This window comes from Lithobates pipiens, unplaced genomic scaffold (genome assembly GCF_037356315.1).
Source record: "Lithobates pipiens isolate NorthernLeopardFrog02 unplaced genomic scaffold, aLitPip1_a1.2 Scaffold_23, whole genome shotgun sequence".
NCBI classification, from domain to species: domain Eukaryota; kingdom Metazoa; phylum Chordata; class Amphibia; order Anura; family Ranidae; genus Lithobates; species Lithobates pipiens.
The window spans coordinates 23,707,344-23,731,093 of NW_027507785.1; the positions used below are offsets into that span (position 1 = coordinate 23,707,344).

At 44.4% G+C, this 23,750-nt stretch overlaps 1 protein-coding gene across 1 annotated transcript in view; it reads left to right on the forward strand.

Annotated features, from left to right (window-relative positions):
- Positions 1-23,750, forward strand: part of LOC143927334 (short transient receptor potential channel 2-like) — a 125,785-nt gene that overhangs the window by 37,690 nt on the left and 64,345 nt on the right. Inside the window, exons 5-6 of the mRNA XM_077451339.1 lie at positions 7,559-7,733; positions 19,722-19,922. Of these exons, the coding sequence (XP_077307465.1) occupies positions 7,559-7,733; positions 19,722-19,922 (376 nt within the window). The remainder of the gene's footprint in view (positions 1-7,558; positions 7,734-19,721; positions 19,923-23,750) is intronic.

Genomic DNA, 23,750 nt, shown 5'->3' on the forward strand with positions numbered 1-23,750 from the left:
CTTGCTTTCAAGATGGTGCAGTAGGTTAGCAAAGACCTTGTGCTGCTTGCAAAAGTTCTTCCATTGTTAGTTGGGCGGTAAAAAGACAAATGTCTATCATGTTCCATCAAAAGACAAAAAAATATTAAACCCCTGAGAAATCCCAGAACACTAAACCCTCCGCTGATCCAGACAAAGGCAAAAAACCCTCATAAAGCATGGTCCAATATACTCCAATAGAGAGAGCATGCCTTCCCCTAAGGCAAGGGTCTCCAAACTACAGTCCGGGGGGCCACATCTGGCACGCTACATGATTTTATCTGGCCCACAGCTATGACCAGTGGCATCCAGAACTGCTCTGTCTCACAGCTCCCCCTAATGATAGTCACTTTGAAAGGCTTGCAATGGTAAAGGGAACTCTAATGGGGACCACAGTGTAATGGGGGACTCTGTTTGGGACCCTGATGTAAGAGGGTACTCTGATAACGACCTGCTGTAAATGAAGGTCTCTGATGGGAACCCTGAGGTAAGGGGGGGGGGGGGGGGGGGCTTTGATGAAGGACATGATGTAAATGGGAGGTCTTCATGTAAGGGGGGGTATGATGGGGACCCTGATGTAAATGGGGGATTCTGATGGGAACCTTGAGGTAAGGGGGGTTAGGCAATTTAAAAGGCCCTCTTGGTTGCAGTGCATACTATTTCAGAGCAAGATCCTCCTTTTGACTGAAAAAAATAATAATAAAAAAACTGACATTCAGTAGGTGACAATTTGGCCTCCTAAACACTTGCAAACTGCCTCTGAAAAAGCCACCATGGATCACTTTTCAGAGTGGCAGTAATGACTGCTGCCTGTGTGAAAGAGGCCTTTGGGACAGATACAATGATACATAATTGCAGAAAAGGTCAGACGGAATCATTCCGTCGGATATGGTGATCGTGTGTGGGATAATCTGATCGTTTTTCTTCAAAAATTCAGATGGACCTAGAAATAGAACATTTTTTAAATCTGTCCGACGGAATCAATTCCTATCGGGAAAACTGTTCGACTGTATGCTGATCCGACGGACCAAACACGACGCAAGGGAAGCTATTGGCTACTGGCTATTGAACTTCCTTTCCTAGTCCCATCGTACGTCATCACGTTCAAAACGAATGGACTTTGGTGTGTGGGCAAGCCCGTTTGGTCGAAAAGTTGTCGGAACTCCGTTGGAAAGACCGTCTGAGTTTATTCTGACTGAAAGTCCGGTCGTATGTACGCGGCATAAGTGTCGACACCAGTGATTTTTATAATAATGCCCTTTGCTTAGCCTTTACCCGGCCCTCGGACACTATTCCCTCACACTTACAAGGCACTATTCCCCCCACTGACACCAATGATGGGGCACTATTCCTCCCACTGATACCAATGATGGGGCACTATTGTTCCCATTGACACCAATGAATGGGGCACTATTCCTCCCACTGATGGGGCATTATTTCTCCCATTGACACCAATAATGGGACACTATTCCTCCCACTGACACCAATGATGGGGCATTATTGCTCCTATTGACACCAATGATGGGGCATTATTGCTCCTATTGACACCAATGATGGGGCACTATTCCTCCCACTGACACCAATAATGGGACACTATCCCTCCCACTGACACGAATGATGGGGCATTATTGCTCCTATTGACACCAATGATGGGGCATTATTGCTCCTATTGACATCAATGATGGGGCACTATTCCTCCCACTGACACCAATGATGGGGCACTATTGCTCCCACTGACACCAATGATGGGGCATTATTTCTCCCATTGACACCAACAATGGGACACTATTCCTCCCACTGATACCAATGAATGAAGCACTATTGTTTCTATTGACACCAATGAATGGGGCACTATTCCTCCCACTGATACCAATGATGGGGCACTGTTGCTCCTACTGACACCAATGATGGGGCACTATTCCTCCCACTGACACCAATGATGGGGCACTATTCCTCCCACTGACACCAATGATGGGACACTATTCCTCCCACTGACACCAATGATGGGGCATTATTGCTCCTATTGACACCAATGATGGGGCATTATTGCTCCTATTGACACCAATGATGGGGCATTATTGCTCCTATTGACACCAATGATGGGGCACTATTCCTCCCACTGATACCAATGATGGGACACTATTCCTCTCACTGACACCAATGATGGGACACTATTCCTCCCACTGACACCAATGATGGAGAACTAATCCTCCTCCTTCCGACTACAGGCACTATGCAATTTATTTAATCTGACTGACCACCAATTTGAGGCCTTGTTTATTCCCACTGAATCCAGGACTTTTTCTACTCCCAATGGCCACAGTCCGGACTCCGGCCCCCATAAGGTCTGAAGGACAGTAAACATGTCATCTGTTTAGAAAGTTTGGAGACCCCTGGCCTACATCATCCCTCCACCACAGAAAATTTGCCCTTTTTTATTTTATTAGTGGGCTTTTGTTGCAGAAGAGATGACATATGTCTCTTCTCCAGTACAAAACTGGCCATGCCAAATCGATTTTGTTCATTTACAAATCAAAGTTTAGAATTCACATTGAAGCCGCATTATCAGAGAGTTGTCAGCAGGTGGCAGCATTTCTCCACACAAGAAAAGAATACTAAAAATAAATACAAAGTATCTATAGCTTGTCTAAAATAAAAAATAAATAAATAAATCTACTATTACATCCAGACTAGGGATGAGCTTCAAGTTCGAGTCAAACTCATGTTCGACTCAAACATTGCCTGTTCGGCGAACAGTGAACAATTTGGGGCGTTCGCGGCAAATTCGAAAAGCCGCGGAACACCCTGTACAAGTCTATGGGAGAAATCTAAAGTGCTAATTTTAAAGGCTAATATGCAAGTTATTGTACTAAAAAGTGTTTGGGGACCTGGGTCCTGCCCCAGGGGACATGTATCAATGCAAAAAAAAGTTTTAAAAACAGAAGTTTTTTTTCAGGAGCAGTGATTTTAATAATGCTTAACATGAAAAAATAAAAGTGTAATATTCCTTTAAATTTCGTACCTGGGGGGTGTCTATAGTATGCCTGTGAAGGGACGCATGTTTCCCCTGCATAGAACTGTCCCTGCACAAAGTGTCTTTTCTGCAGGAAAAAAAGTCATTTAACCAGTTCCCGACCAGCACAATACGATGTACGTCGACAGAATGGCACGGGCAGGCATATTGGCGTACATGTACGTCCAATCTTCAATGCCGCCCTGCCATCGGGAGCGCGCCGCCGGCGGCGCGCTCCCGCGCTGGTCGGGACCCCCGTGAGTCCGGTCGCGGGACCCGTGGACTCGATCGCCGCGGGCATACCCGCGATCGTCTCACGGGACGACTGAATGGAGGAAATGCCGTGTAAACAGTATTTCTCCATTCTGCCTAGCAACTAGTGATGCTGATCTCTGCTCCATGTGATTGGAGCAGAGATCAGTGTTCACTAAATGAAAGCCCAGCCCCCCCACAGTTAGTAACACACCCCTAGGAACACTTAACCCCTACACTGCCACCCACTGGTTAACCCTTTCACTGCCAGTGTCATTTACACAGGAATCACTGCATTTATATAGCAGTTATTATAGTTATTATAGCAGTCCCAAAAATGTGTCAAAAATGTCCAAAGGGTCCCCCACAATGTCGCAGTCACAATAAAAATCGCTGATCGCCGCCATTACTAGTAAAAAAAAAAAATAATAAAAAATTATTAATAAAAATGCTATAAAACTATCCCTATTTTGTAAACGCTATAACTTTTGCGCAAACCAATCAATAATCGCTTATTGCGATTTTTTTTTACCAAAAATATGTAGAAGAATATGTATCGGCCTAAACTGAGGGAAAATTTTTTTTTTATATATATTTTTGGGGGATATTTATTATAACAAAAAGTAAAAAATAATGTGTTTTTTTCAAAATTGTCGCTCTATTTTTGTTTATAGCGCAAAAAATAAAAACCGCAGGGGTGATCAAATGCCACCAAAAGAAAGCTCTATTTGTGGGAAAAAAAGGACGTCAATTTTGTTTGGGAGCCACGTCGCACGACCGCGCAATTGTCAGTTAAAGCGACGCAGTGCCGAATCGCAAAAAGTGGTCTGGTCTTTGACCAGCAAAATGGTCCGGTCTGTAAGTGGTTAAAATCACTCGCGGCTATAATGAATTGTCGGCTCCCCGTAATACAGAGAACATTCATTGAAAGTCATTGATAAAAAATTTTAAAAAAGCGTTGGGTTCCCCCAAATTCAATTACCAGGCCCTTCAGGTCTGGTTTGGATATTAAGGGGAACCCCGTGTCAAAAAAAAAAAATGATGTGGGGTTCCCCCTAAATAGCCATACAACACCCTTCAGGTCTGGTATGAATTTTAAGGGGAACTCCACATCAAATTAAAAAAAATGGCGTGGAGTTCCCCCTAAAAATCCATACCAGACCCTTTATCTGAGCACGCAACCTGGCAGGCCGCAGGAAAAGAGGGGGGGACGAGAGAGCACCCCCCCCCCGAACCGTACCAGGCCACATGCCCTCAACATTGGGAGGATGCTTTGGGGGTCTGTGACCCCTTAAAGCACCATGTCCCCATGTTGATGGGGACAAGGGCCTCATCCCCACAACTCTGGCCGGTGGTTGTGGGGGTCTGCGGGCAGGGGACTTATCAGAATCTGGAAGCCCCTTTAACAAGGGGACCCCCAGATCCCAACGCCCTCTTTGAAATGGTAAGGAGGTACAAGAGTACCCCTACCATTTCACAAAGAAAGTGTAAAAGAATGTTAAAAAAGACAAACACACTTTTGAAAAAGTCCTTTATTAAAAATAAAAAAAATAAAAAAAAAGACTCCAGCGGTGCTATCCAGCGACGTATGATCATCTCTCCGGGGTCCAGCGATGGCTGATCTGATCCAGCGACGGGAATTTTTGATTTTCCAAATTTTCTAATTTACAAACTTTTGAATATTCGAATTTACGAATATTCGGAAAAAATTGTTAAACGGGTTTTCATTCATTTATATTTCCGGATTCACAAATTTGTCAAAATCCGTTGAAAAAACGAATTTGGAACAAAATGAATTGTAAATGTATAACCCAAACGGAGAGCTTTCTTTGACAGCTCAGTCTATGTGCTCTCAGAACATAAGCATCAACCTCCTAGCGTGCATGATGTGTGCTACGCGTGGGAGCTAAGGCCTACCCTTTTACCACAAAACATATGTGTTAGGAGGTCATAATGAGGCTAAACATGTATATAAGGATGTTTATAGATTGCCCCTGGCATCTTTAGGCTGGTGGTCCACTTTAAAGCTGTAATTGTAAATTGTAAACTCGCATTGTAAAGCGCTGCATAAACTGTTATAAATCATTATTATTATTATTAATAATAATAATAATAATACTGACCTGTTACAACTCAGCCAATAGAAACTAAACACATGATGTAATAAATACATGAGCATGTTCAGGGAATGCCAAAGCAATCAGAAGACCCAGAGCTCTGGGAAGCTGAAGTTTTATGTAGATCTAGGGTTGCCACCTTTTCTTCAAGCCAAACCCAAACACTTTAGAGGCGCACAGTATTTTCTTTTTCTTTTTTAAGGGGGAAAGTTCTGGACTCTGTTGTAGAGAGGGACTCTGATGGGATTCTGTTCACCAAAGCCCCCCTATATCAGAGTTACCAGCATCCCCCCTTAAATCAGGGTGCCCAAGGCCCCCCTTACATCAGAGTCTGCAGAGCGCCCCTTACATCTGATTCCCCCTCGCTTTAGTATATTTAGGTAGGAGACAGAAGGGGGGGTCTGCTCACCAAAGCCCCCACTTATATCAGAGTTCCCAGCATTCCCCCTTAAATCAGGGTTCCCAAAGCTCCCTTACATCAGAGTCTGCAGAGCACCCCTTACATCTGAGTCCCCCTTGCCTTAGTATACTCACTCAGGTAGGAGAGAGAAGGCAGGGAAAGGTGAAATTTAAAAGAGAAGTATGGGTTTGGGCTTTTTTGCAGCATCATACTTACCTGATACAAACAAACCCAAGGATAAACCGAGGAAAAAAACAAGCTTTACTTACCACCAGCCCACAGACAACCAATTAACCTGTCTAACAACATGTGTTAAAAAGAGGGGTTTAGTCTGCACACATTTGCAAATGCATGCGTAACCCACAGAGCCCCGCCAAGGCACCCCAATATCTGTGGTACCTAACACTAACTTATGAGTGTCCCCACAGGGGAGGCACATGCATTCTGATGGATAGGTGAGAGCAGGTGGACTGAAGGGGAGCCACCCCTTCTTAAAGGTACAGGAGCACACTGAACACCCAGCACAATGGCAACACAGGTGTCAGTGGGATGCTTGACCAAAAACACAACCTGTGACGCAAAAAGACGCCACCCTCATACTTACCTGGTGGATGCTCTGCACTGAGAACCAAGTGATCAAAAACAGGCCGATCACTCGGTTCTGACAGCTCCCTGAGCAAAGAGCTGCTGACTGTCAGCCACAGCTCTCTACTCTGCCCCCTCCTCGCTCACTGGAGCGTTGGGCTGTGGATGGGGGGTGGAGCGGCCGGTCGCTGAGAGGCTGAGCCTGGTGTCGGTCCAGGGACCTGGCGGATCCAGACTTCATTGTCGCAATGAGACCGACTTCTGTGATGTCAGCAAAGTGCAGACTTCAGCCTGATCTCGGCTAAAAACGGGTCACAGGAGTGCAAAACCAATGCTCTCCTGTGATCCATAGGAGAAGTCCAGCCAAACGAGCTTTGGCTATACTTCTCCTTTAAGTCAAAGACAGTGGATGGTAAGCTCACTCACCCAAGGATGGAGGCTCAGGGCTCCGCCATGTTTCATCCACAATGTACTGTATTTGCTAGCTGCTGGGCTTCAAATTACCCACCCTCAGAGAGACACACCAAGGGGTAGGGGCTGGAAGAGGGGGAGCAGATCGAGCCCTCTCTTCTTTTCTGCCCATGTGGGATGGGGGGACAGAACTGTACTGGCTCTGGGCAGTGTATGAGGGAGTCACAGACACTCGGCTTAGTCAACTGCAGTTAGCCCTCCAGACAGTTGGCAACCCTGGTGGTTGGGGTGAGCCCAGGCACACCTGGCCCGTGCGCATACCTATGCACTTGGCGGTTGTGGTACTCAGTTACTTGAAGCCACAGTCCAATCTGAATAATGTGTCTGTGTTTCAGGCAGTCTGAAACCTGGACACATGATTCAAAACCCGGACTGTCTGGGGGAATCCTGGACAGGTGGGAAACCCTATGCAGATCTCCACTTTTGGTAAAAGTTAAAAAATAAAAAGAAGGAGCCTCTCTGCTGGTCATTGTGGCTGTCCATCATAATAAGGGACCAATAGCAACACTCTGGATATGGGAGGGGGTGGATCCAAGCTTGCCTTGCAGGAAAACCTAGATGTCTGTATATATGAATCTACTGATCACTTGTACAGTGAAGAGAACCTCTGCTTGTTTATTTTCTTATCCGATATGTAACTTGTCATTGGTCTGTTCTCATAGAAAAGGGTCTGTATTAATTGTATGATGTCCATCCATCCAGGTGGGGAAAATCCTGAAAATTCCGGTCATAAAATTCCTCCTGCACTCTGCTTCGTACTTGTGGTTCCTGATTTTCCTCCTGGTGGAGTCCATGATCATGGAGAAGAGGCACGATATATACGAGGGCCGAGCACAGAGCATCTGGCAGAACTCGCTGCACATGATCTGGGTTGCTGGTCAGTTTATAGACTTTAACCACTTCAATACTGGGTATTTTCACCCCCTTCCTGCCCAGGCCAATTTTCAGCTTTCAGTGCTGTCATGCTTTGAATGCTAATTGCACGGTCATGTAACCCTGTACCCAAATGATATTTTGATCATTTTTTTTCCCCACAAATAGAGCTTTCTTTTGGTGGTATTTGATCACATCTGGGGTTTTTATTTATTGCACTACAAAAAAAGAGCGACAATTAAAAAAAAAAAAAAAAATATATATATTTTTGCTTTTTGCTATAATATATATCCCAATTTAATAAAAACAAAAAGACATTGTTTTTTCCTCAGTTTAGGCCGATACGTATTCTTCTACATATTTTTGATTAAAAAAAAAAACGCAATAAGCGTATATTGATTGCTTTGCGCAAACGTTATAGCATCTACAAAATAGGGGACAGATTTATGGCATGTTTATTTAATTTTATTTTTTTTACTAGTAATGGTGGCGATCTGGGATTTTTTTTTCAGGACTGCGACATTGCGGTGGACAGATCAGACAGTTTTGACACTATTTTGGGACCATTTACATTTATACAGCGATCAGTGCTATAAATAGCCACTGATTACTGTATAAATGTCACTAGCAGGAAAGTGGTTAACACTAGGGGGCAATCAAGGGATTAAATGTGTCACCTAGGGAGTGATTCTAACTGTGGGGGGAGGGGACTGACTGAGGGAGGTGACCAATCGGTGTTCCTCCCTACTGGGAACACACAATCGGTCTCCTCTCCCCTGACAGGACGTGGATCTGTGTGTTTACACACACGGATCCACGCCCCTGCTCTGTGACCGGCAATCGTGGGTGCCTGGCGGACATCGTGGCCACCAGGCATGCAAATCGGCTCCTGAGTGACACAGCGCCGGGAAACCGAGGACTTCATATGATGGCCGCCCAGGATAAGAGATACACCTTTGCGGCCGTCATTTGACTACGCGGGATGGGACCAGGTTAAGAATTAATGCTGGCCATACACTATACAAAAAATTGCTCAAACCTATTTTCAAAAAAAAAAAAGAACACTCAGCCGTGAGAGCAAACGATACATGCCATCATGTAATGACCAATAAATCGTTCAATAGACATAAATGAATCAGGTTTTTTTGTATGTTTTTTTTTTCACATATACCTACTGCAAACAGTTTGGACAGGAAACACATTAACCTTTCAATTTACCATTCGTTCGGCAGAAAATTTCTAAACTTGTCCATTTTTTTGTTTTTTTTGGCTCAAAAATGTCTGAACCGATTTGTGCCCATTAACTAGCCAAATAACGAACGAACTGTCCAAATGACTGAATTTTGGCCAATTTTCCGTATAGTGTTTGGCCAGCATTGGTTTAATCTGCTAATGTTTGTCTTCTCTGGTTCCTCTCTCCCCCCTCAGCAACCTTTACATAAAACCTTTCTGTTTTCTTTACACCTTATTTAATACCTAGTGATGTCATGTGTGCTTCTCTATGCAAAGAAGGCAGATCATGGCTGGAGGAAAGGGTTGGCAGGGTGCTATACATAGCTCCCTGAAAACATCACAGCACTCTGCCTCAGTACTCCACTCAAGAACCCTCCTTTCTGATATAAGCAGCGGCAGCCCGTTCATTAAGGGCCCAGGGGCGCGGCCCCTTCTATCAAACCACCCCCCTATATAGCATGCATAACATGAATCTATCCATGGCTGCCACGCTGGGCCCTTTCAGGACACCGGGTGCATGAATTACAGCAGCGGGGGTTAGGCTCTAATAGGCTTCAAAATAGGGTGGGCTCGGAACGCAGAGCATTGCGCTCAGAGCCCACCCAGATGTGTTAGAAAAGCAAATGAATATTCACTGAATCGCCTTTCCGCCAATCAGGAAGCGCGGGTTTGTTACTCGTTTCCTGATTGGTCAGGTGATCCTATTGGATGCCTAGGGGGGGGGGAGGAGACACATGATCCCCGATCCCTGATGCACCTACTGATCCCTGCTGCTGATGGGGGAAGTGGCGGTGGACTGGTGGGGGGGGGGGGGTTACATATACATAGTTACATAGTTAGTAAGGTTGAATAAAGAAACCAGTCCATCCAGTTCTACCTGAGTGCATGTCTACAATTGTCCCTATCTCTGTACATTGTGTCTCATTAAGATGCTCCTCTTATATATTATTTATTTAAGGCACCCATATAGCGTGTCAATTTATGCAGTGCTCCACACACACATCGCACACTCACATCGGTCCCCCTATCCTCCAGTAGCCCACAAGGTCCCTAACTCACATTAATATACTAGGGCCAATTTTGAACAAAAGCCAATTAGCCTACCAGCATGTCTTTGGAGTGTGGAAGGAAGCCGGAGTACCCGGAGGAAACCCACGCAGGCACAGGGAGAACATGCAAACTCCAGGCAGGTAGTGTCATGTTTGAGATTCAAACCAGCAACTCTTTTTACTGCTAGGCAAGAGTGCTAACCACTACACCACTGTGCCACACTGGATATAAGCAGTGGGCGTGCTCTTGGGAGGCATTATGCAAATATAAAAATGCCTTGATGGGTGGGTGTAAGTCTGGAGGAGTGGGCGTTCCTAGGCAGCCTGTAAATTCATGGGTAACACCCACATGTGATGCTGAGCCTCCACGATTGAAGGAATTGAAATCCAGTGAATGAAAGGGGTGAGCCAGGGACAGTCAAATGCTGGACATCCTCCAGCCAGGAAATAAGGCGGGCTCTATCTAACTTGCTGCGGCCTCTAATACACATTGTGAGAAGCTCACAGTGTGTAGTAGAATTGGAGTAAGCCATTTTAGTCCAGGAGAGGAGCCTGTAAGACTGCTAGAGGTTTATATCTTTGTTCCAACCTCAAAATCCAAAATGTTATGGTTTTAAACTTAAAACCCAACTCCATGCTATTATTTTATGGGATATGGTCCCCTGGCTGTTTAAAAAAAAAAAAGTTCAGGCGATATGATGCTAACTTTAAATCCGGAGCTACTGCCCACAGTACCTCTTCTTGGCCACAAGATGTCCTCAGCATCTTGGTTTGAAATACTGAGGACAGTACTGTGAGTGCAAGTTATCATGGGCCAGCCTCTGAGGAGGCATCAACACAATGGCCTTCATTTACAGAGTATTAATGCAGGGAGTGGCATTCTCTGGCGCACCACCGGGAGAAGATTTTAAAAGTACTGGCCTGGAGACTTTAGAAAAAGGTAAGCATTTAACCCCTTCCCACTTGCCCCAGGGTCCCTTTAAATAGTCCTGAATGCCTAGGGGAGGGGAAAGGATTGGCAATCATATGACTGTCACAGTGGTCACATGATCAGAAGTCAGTCCTTTCCTTTTACCAACCTTTAGTCTGGACTGAGAGCTTTGTCATCAGCCACCCAACAATACATGTGCTGCACAATCCTAAAGGAGTTTAAAAAAAATACAGCAAAACATACAGCAGGGAAAACTCAATTTTTGGCAATGTAGCCTGCCGCAATGCATAGTAGTACATTTCCAGTATTAGGTGGTTCTTTGAGTAAGTGGAGGTGCTGTGCTCTCTTAGGAGGTTTGGGCTGCTACCTTACTGGGATGATGTAGCTGTCTCTTCAGTAGAAACAATGCTTGAATGAGAAGGAAAGAGCACCCAGTGTCCAAAATAATGCAAATCTTGATGGACGAATACAAATATTTATTGAAAGTGTGAGAACGTACTGATTGATCCAACACATTTCGGGGAAATTGCCCCCCCCCCCCTTCAGGGCTGCTGGTACGTGTTAATGGAGGTGGATGGACTCCGCTGCTTTTTGCCTCTCATTACGTAAGGCAGTATTTGTCATCACAAAAAATTCTGGTATTGCCGCAGGGTCCATCCACCACCGTTAGCATGTACCATCAGCCCTCAAGTAGGGGGAGGCAATTCCCCAAAATATGTGTGGGAGCATACAGAGCGAACCAATGTGTTTTGGGGGAATTGCCTCCCCCGTTTTCAGGGCTGCCGGTACATGCTAACGGAGGTGGATGGACTCCACGGCAGGACCAGAAATTTTTGTGCAGACAAATACCGACTTGTGCAATGTAGAAGCAAAAAGCCGCTGAGTCCATCCACCTCCGTTAGCACAGACCAGCAGCTCTGAAGAAGGGGAAGCAATTTGCCTGAAACATGTTGGCTCAATCGGTATGCTCCCACACACTTTTTGGGGGAATTGCCTGCCCCTGGAGGTGTATGGGTTCCGTGGCTTTTTGCCTCTGCATCACAAAAAGTTCTGGTACTGCCGCGGAGTCCATCCTTCTCTGTTAGAGGGTACCAGCAGCCCTGAAGAAGGTAAGGCAATTGCCCAGAAATGTGTTGGAATGTACAGATCGAGTCAATGAGTTTTTGGGGGAATTTGCCTGCCTCTTCTTCAGGGCTGCTGGGATGTGCTAACGGAGGTGGATGGACACCACAACAGGACCAGAATTGTTTGTGATGACAAATGCCGCCTTCTGTAAAAAGCATCCATGTCCATTAGTACATACCAGCAGCCCCGAAGAAGTGGGAAGCAGGTTCCCTGAAATACATTGGCTTGATCTGTACGTTCTCACACTTTCAATGAGTGTTTGTATTCTTCTACCAAGATTTGCATTATTTCGGATACTGGGCGCTCCTTCCTTCTCATTCAAGCATTTGTTTTTTTAATGGCAAAAGCACTAAGGCAGCACAGCTTTAACACACATGCATTGCAGCACTGTACAGTAAGGCACTACGGTGTGCAGGGATGCGCTGTGTTGCCACAAATAGTGCATGTCTGGTCATCTCAGGCCTTTTGCTGTATTGCTAGCCCATTTATTTGAATAGGCTTCTTTTACACCATGTGCATTAAAACATTATAATACACACATGCATTGCTGCAATGTACCAGGATGCCAAGGTCTGAATAGGCTCTCAATGCACCTTTTATTATTGTATACTTATAACTAAAGGCAAAACATTTTTGTTTTGCTAGAGTAAAGAGGGGTTAGATCCCCAGACAGGTTTTTATTGCTGTCTTTGTCCTTGTTGGGGAGGTTCATCCTCTCTGTTTAGAAAGTGAAAGATTTCCAAATATTGGGTTGTCCCCAAAACAGGAATAGAGGGGAAATCTTCCACTGGGCACACTAGTTCTGGTGACAACCAGAGATTCCTTCACTTTGGAGAAGTTTCCTCTAATTTCCCTGATGTGGCTATGGGATAGGAAGTGAAGGGAAATCTCCCCAGTGGGACACAGAAAACAGGGGTTATAACCCCCTCCCTTATTCTATCCAATATGGTTGTTTTCTATTTTAAGGTATACAGTATCTCACAAAAGTGAGTACATCCTCTCACATTTTTGTAAATGATTTCTTCTATCTTTTCAGGTGACAACACTGAAGAAATGACACTTTACTACAATGTAAAGTAGTGAGTGTACAGCTTGTATAACAGTGTAAATTTGCTGTCCCCTCAAAATAACTCAACACACAGCCATTAATGTCTAAACTGTTGTCAACAAAAGTGAGTACACCCTTAAGTGAAAATGCCCAAAGTGTCAATATTTTGTGTGGCCACCATTATTTTCCAGCACTGCCTTAACCCTCTTGGGCATGGAGTTCACCAGAGCTTCACAGGTTGCCACTGGAGTCCTCTTCCACTCCTCCATGATGACATCACAGAGCTGGTGGATGTTAGAGACCTTGTGCTCCTCCACCTTCCATTTGAGGATGCCCCACAGATGCTCAATAGGGTTTAGGTCTGGAGACATGCTTGGCCAGTCCATCACCTTTACCCTCAGCTTCTTTAGCAAGGCAGTGGTCCTCTTGGAGGTCTGTTTGGGGTCGTTATCATGTTGGAATACTGCCCTGTGGCCCAGTCTCCGAAGAAAGGAAGGGGATCATGCTCTCCTTCAGTATGTCACAGTACATGTTGGCATTAATGGTTCCCTCAATGAACTGTAGCTCCCCAGTGCCGGCGGCACTCAAGCAGTGCCAGATCATGACACTCCCACCACCATATAACAAGTACTGATATCACTGGCAAACAATCTAAACAAAAATTGCTAAGAATATTCCCCACCGATCCCAGCGCACACAGAAACAAAAGATGATATAATTTGCAAGCTGCTATCATACAAAAGATAAATCATAAAAATTATATAGTATATAGCCCTCGTGAATCTATTGTCCAATATATACCATATTGACAGCGCTAAAACAACAAAACAATCATTCTTAAGAGGGTAGAAGCCCCATGGTTTACAACAAAAACCACAGTAATGTCCTTAAAAAGTCCCACACATCTGAGGATGGGATTTTAGTTGAAACACCAAAATGATGGAAAACAGAAAGAAAAGTCCATCTCCAAGAAAAGACCACCAGTGCAGAAAGAGCTTGTTAGCCGGTGACACCCCTTATGGTAAAGCACTCACCAGAACCCAATGGGTTAACAGGCACCTCTTTATAAATAGTCTTTCACTGGTATTCCTCTGTACCCAATTCCTGTGTCCTCATAGATTTTTCGGATTTAACACTTCACTCCCAGCAGCAAGTTCACATATAGAAAACAGCAAAAAGAGGTTCCATAGTGCAAACTGCTTTATTCTTTTAAAAAATTTGTGCGCATATACACCATACGTACATAATCAATAAAAATTCATTCACAGAGATGTAACCACTAGAACAACCGGATTTGTCTCACCGCGGCTCCGGGCGTCTTAGATCGAATGCAGGCTCGGCTTCCACGGCGGGTCCCGGGCAATCGTACAAATCGACCGCTCTGTAGTTACGAATAGCTGCTTGGTCACGACCAAGCAGCTATTCGTAACTACAGAGCGGTCGATTTGTACGATTGCCCGGGACCCGCCGTGGAAGCCGAGCCTGCATTCGATCTAAGACGCCCGGAGCCGCGGTGAGACAAATCCGGTTGTTCTAGTGGTTACATCTCTGTGAATGAATTTTTATTGATTATGTACGTATGGTGTATATGCGCACAAATTTTTTAAAAGAATAAAGCAGTTTGCACTATGGAACCTCTTTTTGCTGTTTTCTATATGTGAACTTGCTGCTGGGAGTGAAGTGTTAAATCCGAAAAATCTATGAGGACACAGGAATTGGGTACAGAGGAATACCAGTGAAAGACTATTTATAAAGAGGTGCCTGTTAACCCATTGGGTTCTGGTGAGTGCTTTACCATAAGGGGTGTCACCGGCTAACAAGCTCTTTCTGCACTGGTGGTCTTTTCTTGGAGATGGACTTTTCTTTCTGTTTTCCATCATTTTGGTGTTTCAACTAAAATCCCATCCTCAGATGTGTGGGACTTTTTAAGGACATTACTGTGGTTTTTGTTGTAAACCATGGGGCTTCTACCCTCTTAAGAATGATTGTTTTGTTGTTTTAGCGCTGTCAATATGGTATATATTGGACAATAGATTCACGAGGGCTATATACTATATAATTTTTATGACTCCCACCACCATGCTTGACTGTAGGCAAGACACACTTGTCTTTGTCCTCCTCACCTGGTTGCCACCACACACGCTTGACACCATCTGAACCAAATAAGTTTATCTTAGTCTGGGTGGCGCTGTCACTTTTGGCAGGTATTGAACCACAGTCTAGTTGGGTGCTTTAAGGTTACTCTCTCTCTCTGAACCAGCCCAGTGGGAGTGTCGCTCTTGCTGTGTCTGCTGGGAAAGGGTACTTAAGGTGCAGATATCACGTGTTTCTGGGTTACAGTCCAGAAGTATGTTCTGACTGCATGGTCCTGGTCCTCCTGACCAGCCCCCAGGACTTCCATGGCCTGGGGTGCGGATCCACCCGACTTTACGTCTCGGGGCTGGCAAGCCCGAGGCGAGGAAACTGAAGGAAGGATTCGGAGGTGGTCCGGTGCCATCTCGGTTAGTGGAGAGGCCCAGCAACTGTGAAAGTATCCAGGGGAGGACTCTTCGGGAGAAGGCCACGCAAAGTTTGGCTTCTCAACAAGAGCCTGGACAAGCTGAAGGACCTAAGCGAATCCAATCTCGTGCGGTATCGCCGGACTGGCTGCAAGATACTGGTACCAGACGAGTGTTCTATGAGTTTTCAAGTTTTCCTCACGTGTCTTATAGCAAAGTCGGTGGCAGAGACTTGTTCTTGACTCAAACCCTATTGGCTGCTAGGCCTGGTGAGAGAGGGACTATCCAATTAGGGTGAGGATCCAGTTGTGAATGGTTATTCTCCGGATTTACTGAGGTGAGAGATTTTGTTCCATACTGAGTTTGACAATAAGAGTACCTGGGCTTTTTACCTAAACCCTCTAATCCTATGCTGAAAGACTGTGTTGTTAACTATTTTTTTCAAATAAAAATCCCTTTAAGTGGATCTGACGTCAGTCTCCGCAGTTCTTGGGCCAACTACCTCGGGAAACCCCTAGACGCATATGAGGTGAAGAAGGTAACGGTAAGTCCAGCAAATTCGGCTGCTTCTTCGGGAGTTAGTGCTACAAGAGAAAATGGCTAATTGGGCCCAATTTAGACATTTTCACTTAGGGGTGTACTCACCTCTTATTGCCAGCGGTTTAGACATTAATAGCTGTGTGTGGAGGTATTTTGAGGGGACAGCAAATTTACACTGTTATACAAGCTGTACACTCACTACTTTACATTGTAGCAAAGTGTAATTTCTTCAGTGTTGTCACATGAAAAGATAGAATAAAATATTTACACAAATGTGAGGGGTGTACTCACTTTTGTAAGATACTGTATGTAAAGCCACACATTTGGTTTGGCGTTTTGGATAGAGCTGGGTAGTGTTGCAAGTAACGTGGTTTACGAGAATTTTGCAATATGAGCTATTATTTTTTAAAAATCCTGACTCAGTTTGCGAGCGTTGTCTCGCAAAACAAGCAGGATTCAAGCTTCTGGGGTGGTCAGTACCGCATTTGGCCAAAGGTACGGGGGCGCCTGTGACACTCGGAGCAGCTCCTGAGTGTCTCCGAGCCTCCACGGGTGTTTCTGAGTGTCTCTAGCGCCCCCACCTCTGGCCACATGCAGTACTGCATACAATAGCAGTCACTGTAGAACTAATTATCAGAGTTTCCATTGATTCCTATGGGGAAACTCGCTTATATATACGAATACTTTGGATTACAAGAATTTTTCTGGAACAAATTATGCTCATAATCCAAGGTACCACTGTATTGTGTCTCTTAGACAGAAAGTGAAAGGAAATCTTTCCGATGTGATACAAATGCAAAAAAAAAAAAAAAAGAGAGAGAGAGAGAGACTTAACCACTTCACCCCCTAATGTCCATGCCATTTTTTGCGATACGGCACTACATTATATTTAACTGACAATTACGCGGTCATGCCACACTGTACCCAAATAAAATTGATGTCCTTTTTTCCCACAAATAGAGCTTTCTTTTGGTGGTATTTGATCACCTGCGGATTTTATTTTTTGCGCTATAAACAAAAAAAGCAACAATTGTGCAAAAAAAATAAAAAAAATTATATATATATATTTTTTTTACTTTCTGCTATAAAACACATCCAATACATTTTTTTTTTTTAAAGAATCTAATTTCTTCATCAATTTAGGCCAACATATTCTGCTACATTGAATGAATCTCTTATGTGAACAAAAATATGATCAAACATTCAGGTGAGATTAATAAATAAAATTGTGAAAATTGGATACCAATTGGTGAAAATTGATATTAGAAATTATTGAATTAATAAATATATTAATATATATATTTATATATATATATATATATATATATATATATATATACAAAAATAAAGTGAGCAAAGTCAAGTGTAAAAAAAAAAATCACAAATAAAGTCCAAATAATACATGAAACAAATCGTATAATCTTCCGTCACGAAAAGTGCAGACACCGCAAAGAATACACACTTACCAGATGGCAAGCATCAATAGCTCGCAAATAATACCCAACAGGGTCCCAGTAGTAGATGTCATGTAGCAAGACAGCAGGTCAGGAATACACACCCGATGGTAAGCCAGGGAGACTTTCAATCTTGGAGTAATGGTCACTCAAACATAAAAAACAGAGGGACTTCCCATAGTGTAAACCTGATAGACAGCTTTATTGTATAATAAATGGAAACACTTACAGACATAGAGTAAAAACAGCATGTATGCCGGCTGACAAGTGAGCGCCAGTTCGCTCAAGATCCCAACGTGACTGTGTCAGCACGTCCTAGCCACCAGACATGTGTTTCGTCACACGATGACGTCTTCTGGGGTACATGCCGCAGACTATGTCATCGTGTGACGAAACGCGCATACATGAATTTGCGCAATAGAGCCAGCCTACCGCAAAAAAAAAAACATTCCCCTCTGGGTGATCTATATACATTGCAAGGATTTTAACAAACATTGTTGCAGATAACTCCCTGTGTGTTTGAATGAATGAATGAATGAATGAAATACTTGTATAGCGCACAATGCGAACTGAATCGCCTCTAGGCGCTGTTTGTTTGTGCCCATGTGAAAAGTGTATCTAATGGGAGTGGTTTCATAATTATCAATCAGCTGCTGCACCTGCAGGGCTCTAATGAGGTAGGTGGCAGGGTCTGCATCCCTTTTCGACATGATTTATTGTGAACAGCCAGGTTCTTTGTTGCAACAGAGACATGAATTCTGACATTCAAATTAATGGGCTACAAAATCACCCTTAACAGGAATGTGTGGGGGAATTGCACGGGAAGGCAATACGCGTTCCTGTGCAATCCTGGGGTGAACCGGTCCTAAAGATAAAACCCAACCCTCACCTGAAAGCCAGTTATTCCTATTTTTTATACAGGCTGACCTTGTTACAAATCGTTAATACTGGTGACAGGATCACTTAAAAGAAAGGTGTGGAGAAGGCTGATGGGAGGTTGGGGAGGAGGCAGACAAGCAGGGCTTCCCCTTTTGGATAGGGGGTTTATTTTTAGTATGTAAAGGGAAAAAGCTTTAACAATTTGAAAAAAAAAAATTCAGACCCCAGTAGTTACCCCTTTTTGGAAAGTGGACACTCCAAAGTGATTTCATTTTTAGGCACACTTTTTTGGGGCGATTTCTGCAGTGCCTTTTATAAACGGCACTGCAGAAATAAATATCCACCACTACGCCCTTTATAAATGAACGGCAATAGATAAGTCAAGAAAAAAATGAGATGAAAGGGTTGTAAACCCTTGTTTTGTTTTTTTTTTAATCAACAAACATATCATACTTTCCTCCACTGTGCAGTTCATTTTGCACAGAGTGGCCCCAATCATTGTCTTCTGGGGTCCCCCGTGGCGCCGGTAGCTCCTCCCCCGCATTGAGTGCCCACGTTGGAAAGGGCTCTCCTAAGGTGGACACCCGTGCAGGTGTGCTCCCAAGTCCTGCTTCTGTGTCCATTCACACAGAATGCAGGACTGGCGCCCCCGCGTCAATGGATTTGATTGACAGCAGCGGGAGCCAATGGCTGCGTTGCTATCAATCTATCCAATCAGGACACGAGACACCAGCTAGAGCTGGTGTGTTCGTTTCCTGCCAGAGAAAGATCGGGGTCAAATAAGAAAAACAGGGGCTCTGGGGGGGCTGCAGCGCCACAGAAGGTTTTTCACCTTAATGCATAGAATGCAAAACCATGAGGGTTCACAACCCATTTAAAGATCCATTGTGTTCAAAAATAACAGTCACTTACACATTTCAGCCTATGATGCCGTGGTGCTAGCCGTGGCCAAGGACGCTTAAGCTACAATGTGCAGACGCCTAACCTTTTGAACAACATGAATTTAAATAAAGCGCGAGGAATTGATGTGTGTCGACATTTGCATAGCTTATTGATATTTGACCCCAGGAAGAAGGTTTGACCATGCACCATGGTGGCAGGGTGATATTGGAGGTTGAGTGGTGTACTCCTGCTTTTTATGGGGGGAGCATTGATTGAATGGGGTTACATTGTGCCTGCCAATTCATGTCTATGGGCTGTCTGAGACTTATCATGTCTGTTTCCCCTGTCTGCAGGATTTTTGTGGCATGAATGTAAGGAGGTCTGGATCGAAGGACTGAGAAGTTACTTCCTGGACTGGTGGAACTTCCTGGACATCGTCACCATCAGCATGTATCTGGCCTCGTTCTCCCTGCGGATCCTGGTGGCAGTGAGAGGTTACCTGTCCTGCCGAGATGACCCAGAGTCCGACATGTGCTTCTACTTCACCAAAGCAGGTAGTAGAACTGGCTGGAATAATCAGGCCTGCTGATGTTTTCTTTTAACTGAAAGCAGACACCCGTTCCAAAGAGCCTGTGCAGGTCCACCAAGGGGTATACAGGGAATAACTAAATAACCAAAGATAAAACAGTACAGAAATATTACGAACTCTTTAAGGGGTGTACAGTGCCTTGCAAAAGTATTCAAACCCCCTTGGCTTTTTACCTATTTTGTTACATTACAGCCAATTACATCATTACATTACATTAATTACATTAATTACATTACAGTTCAATGTTTTTTTTTTTGTTTTTTGTTTTTTATCTGAATTATATGTGATGGATCAGAACACAATAGTCTAAGTTGGTGAAGTAAAATTAGAAAAATATATACATAAAGCTATTTTTCAGAAATAAAAATAAATGATAATTGTCATGTGCGTATGTATTCACCCCCTTTGTTATGAAGCCCATAAAAAGCTCTGGTGCAACCAATTACCTTCAGAAGTCACATAATTTGTGAAATGATGTCCCCCTGTGTGGAATATGTGTCACATGATCTGTCATTACATATACACACCTTTTTGAAAGGCCCCAGAGGCTGCGACACCTAAGCAAGAGGCACCACTAACCAAACACTGCCATAAAGACCAAGGAAATCTCCAAACAAGTAAGGGACAATGTTGTTGAGAAGTACAAGTCAGGGTTAGGTTATAAAAAAAATATACAAATCTTTGATGATCCCTAGGAGCACCAACAAATCTATCGTAACCAAATGGCAAAAACATGGCACAACAGCAAACCTGCCAAGAGACGGCCGCGCATCAAACCTCATGGACCAGGCAAGGAGGGCATTCATCAGAGAGGCACCACAGAGACCTAAGGTAACCCTGGAGGAGCTGCAGAGTTCCACAGCAGAGACTGGAGAAGAAGCCATTACTTTCAGTAGAAAAAATGGCGCGTTTTGAGTTGGTGAAAAGGCATGTGGGAGACTCCCAAAATGTATGGAGGAAGGCGCTCTGGTCTTATGAGACTAAAATTGAACTTTCTGGTCATCAAAGAAAAGGCTATGTCTGGTGCAAACCCAACACATCACATCACCCAAAGAACACCCCACAATCAAACATGGTGGTGGCAGCATCATGCTGTGGGGATGTTTTTCAGCAGTCAGGACTGGGAAACTGGTCAGAGTTGAGGGAAAGATGGATGGTGCTAAATACAGGGATATTCTTGAGACAAACCTGTACTACTCTGTGTATGATTTGAGGCTAGGACCAGGCATGTACTGACCATCGGGACTACTGGGAGTTTCCCGGTGGGCTGATGGCTCAGTGGGCCACTCTGATGTAAGGGGGCTGGTGATGGGACACTCTGATGTAAGGGGGCTGCTGATGGGACACTCTGATGTAAGGGAGTGCTGATGGGACACTCAAAATGTAAGTGGGCTGGTCTGGATGAAGTCCAGGGCCAAATTTATGTCCCAGTCTAGCCCTGGCTAGGACAAAGGTTCATCTTCCAGCAGGACAATGACCCCAAACACACTGCTAAAGCACCACTTGAGTGGTTTAAGAGGAAACATGTAAATGTGTTGGAATGGCCTAGTCAAAGCCCAGACCTCAATCCAATAGAAAATCTGTGGTCAGACTTAAAGATTTCTGTTCACAAGCGCAAATCATCCAACTTGAAGGAGCTGGAGCAGTTTTGCAAGATGGAATGGGCAAAAATCCCAGTGGTAAGATGTGGCAAGCTCATAGAGACTTATCCAAAGCGACTTGGAGCTGTGATAGCCACAAAAGGTGGCTCTACAAAATATTGACTTTAGGGGGGTGAAAAGTTATGCACATTGACTTTTTCAGTTATTTTGTCCTATTTGTTGTTTGCTTCACAATAAAAAAAAATGTAAAAAATCTTCAATGTTGTAAATTAAATGATGCAAATTCTCAAACAATCCATGTTAATTCGAGGTTGTGAGGCAAAAAAACATGAAAAATGCCAAAGGGGGGGGAGTGAATATTTTTGCAAGGCACTGTATATAAAAAAAAATTGCAAAGTTGCATGCACATTTGTTTTGTGCAAATGGGGCAAAATCGAACATTCTCAGGCTACATTTTCTGCAGATCAAATATTATCCGTTTATTCACTGACAAAAAAAAAGTGTGAATGGAGAAAATACCACATTATGGCCACTAGAAGGAGCTTATTTATTTACTATTATATTCAGCACCACCTAGTGGCTGCAATGTGGTATTTTCCCCATTCACACTTTTATTTTGTCAGTGACTAAAGAGAATTTAGCCTAAGAACATTCAATTTTGCACCAGTTTGTACAGAGCGAATGTATATGCAGTTTCACTTTTTTTTCTTTTTCATAAATGTACGCCAAATTGTATCTAAACCCAAGAACGATGTGGTGGCTGCATGAGTTTTTTCTTTTTTATGCCTTTTTTTCCCCCTTTGTTTTCACCTGATAAGGCAGCAAATAGCACACTTCTTGCCCTAGGGTGACAATGCTTACTCACTGTACTGTATGGGGGCAGCGGGGTGCTGGGCATTGTTTTTCCTAAAAACATCAGAGCACTAATTACTGCTCTCGAGCCCTCAGCATTGATGCAATCAGTGGGAGGAGTTATGCAAATAACAAAATGCCTTGATGGGTGGGTGTCAGTCTGGAGGATTGTATTTGGATGCATCCTGCCCTAGGTAATGCCCCCACGATTGAGCTTCCACGCTGAGCCTCCATGATTGAGAAAACTAAAATATCCGACTTGCTGTGGCTTCTAATGAATATTGTGAGAAGCTCACAGTGTGCAGATAATTCAGAGTAAGGCCCCTAAAAATAGCGCCTGTGTAGCGCCTGAAAAAACCGGCCCCTTTCACTCCAGTGTGAAAGCCAGAAGGCTTTCACACTGGAGCTTTCACACTGGAGCGGTGCGCTGGCAGGATCGTGAACAAAGTCCTGCTAGCCGCATCTTTGGAGTGGTGAAGGAGCGGTCCTAAACCGCTCCTACCCATTGAAATCAATGAGACAGCACGGCAATACCGCCGGCAAAGCGCCGCTACAGCAGTGCTTTGCGGGCAGTTTTAACCCTTTTTCGGGGATTAAAACCACGCAGCTAAACCAACTAAAACAACTAAAAATAGTGGCACTTTACCACCGACAGCCGCACCACCCCAGTGTGAAAGGGGTCTAAGTCATTTCAGTATAACCGTGCAGGACTGGAAGAAAGGGGTGGAGTTCAGATTCAGAAAGTTTAAAAACTGATGTTTAGTCTCTGTTATTTCTTTAATCACTTGTCGCCCGCTCACAGTAGTTGTACTCCGAGCGGGCGGCAGTTTCAGGCCAGGTGATGTAGTACCTGTATGTCACAGCTTTCTTCCGCATGCGTGTGTTCCCTAGGGTTGCCACATGTCCGGGATTCACCCGGACAGTTCGGGTTTGGAGTTCTCTGTTCGGGTTTCAGACCACCTGCAACCCGGACATATTAGTCATACCAGACTTTGGCTTCCCAGCAGGGTTGCTGGCTGCAGATGTTTAAGCCGAGAGTGTCTGTTACACTCCCTTTCACGCTGCCCAAAGCCAGCACTAACAATTACCCCTCCCCCCACACAGACGGGAGAAGAGAGAGGGCTCGATCTGCTCCTCTTCCTCCCTCCCTTACCCCTCTGTGTCTGCCCACACTCTAATCCCCAGTGCTGTGCCTCAGAAAAGGAAAGCAGGGGCCAGAAATTTGAAGTCCAGCAGCCTCAGCTACATCTGGATGAGAGGTGCTGACTGCCAAGGGGTGAGTGAGCTCACCATCCATCTCTGTCTGTGACTGAAGTCTCCCCCCTTCTCTCTCTTGCCTC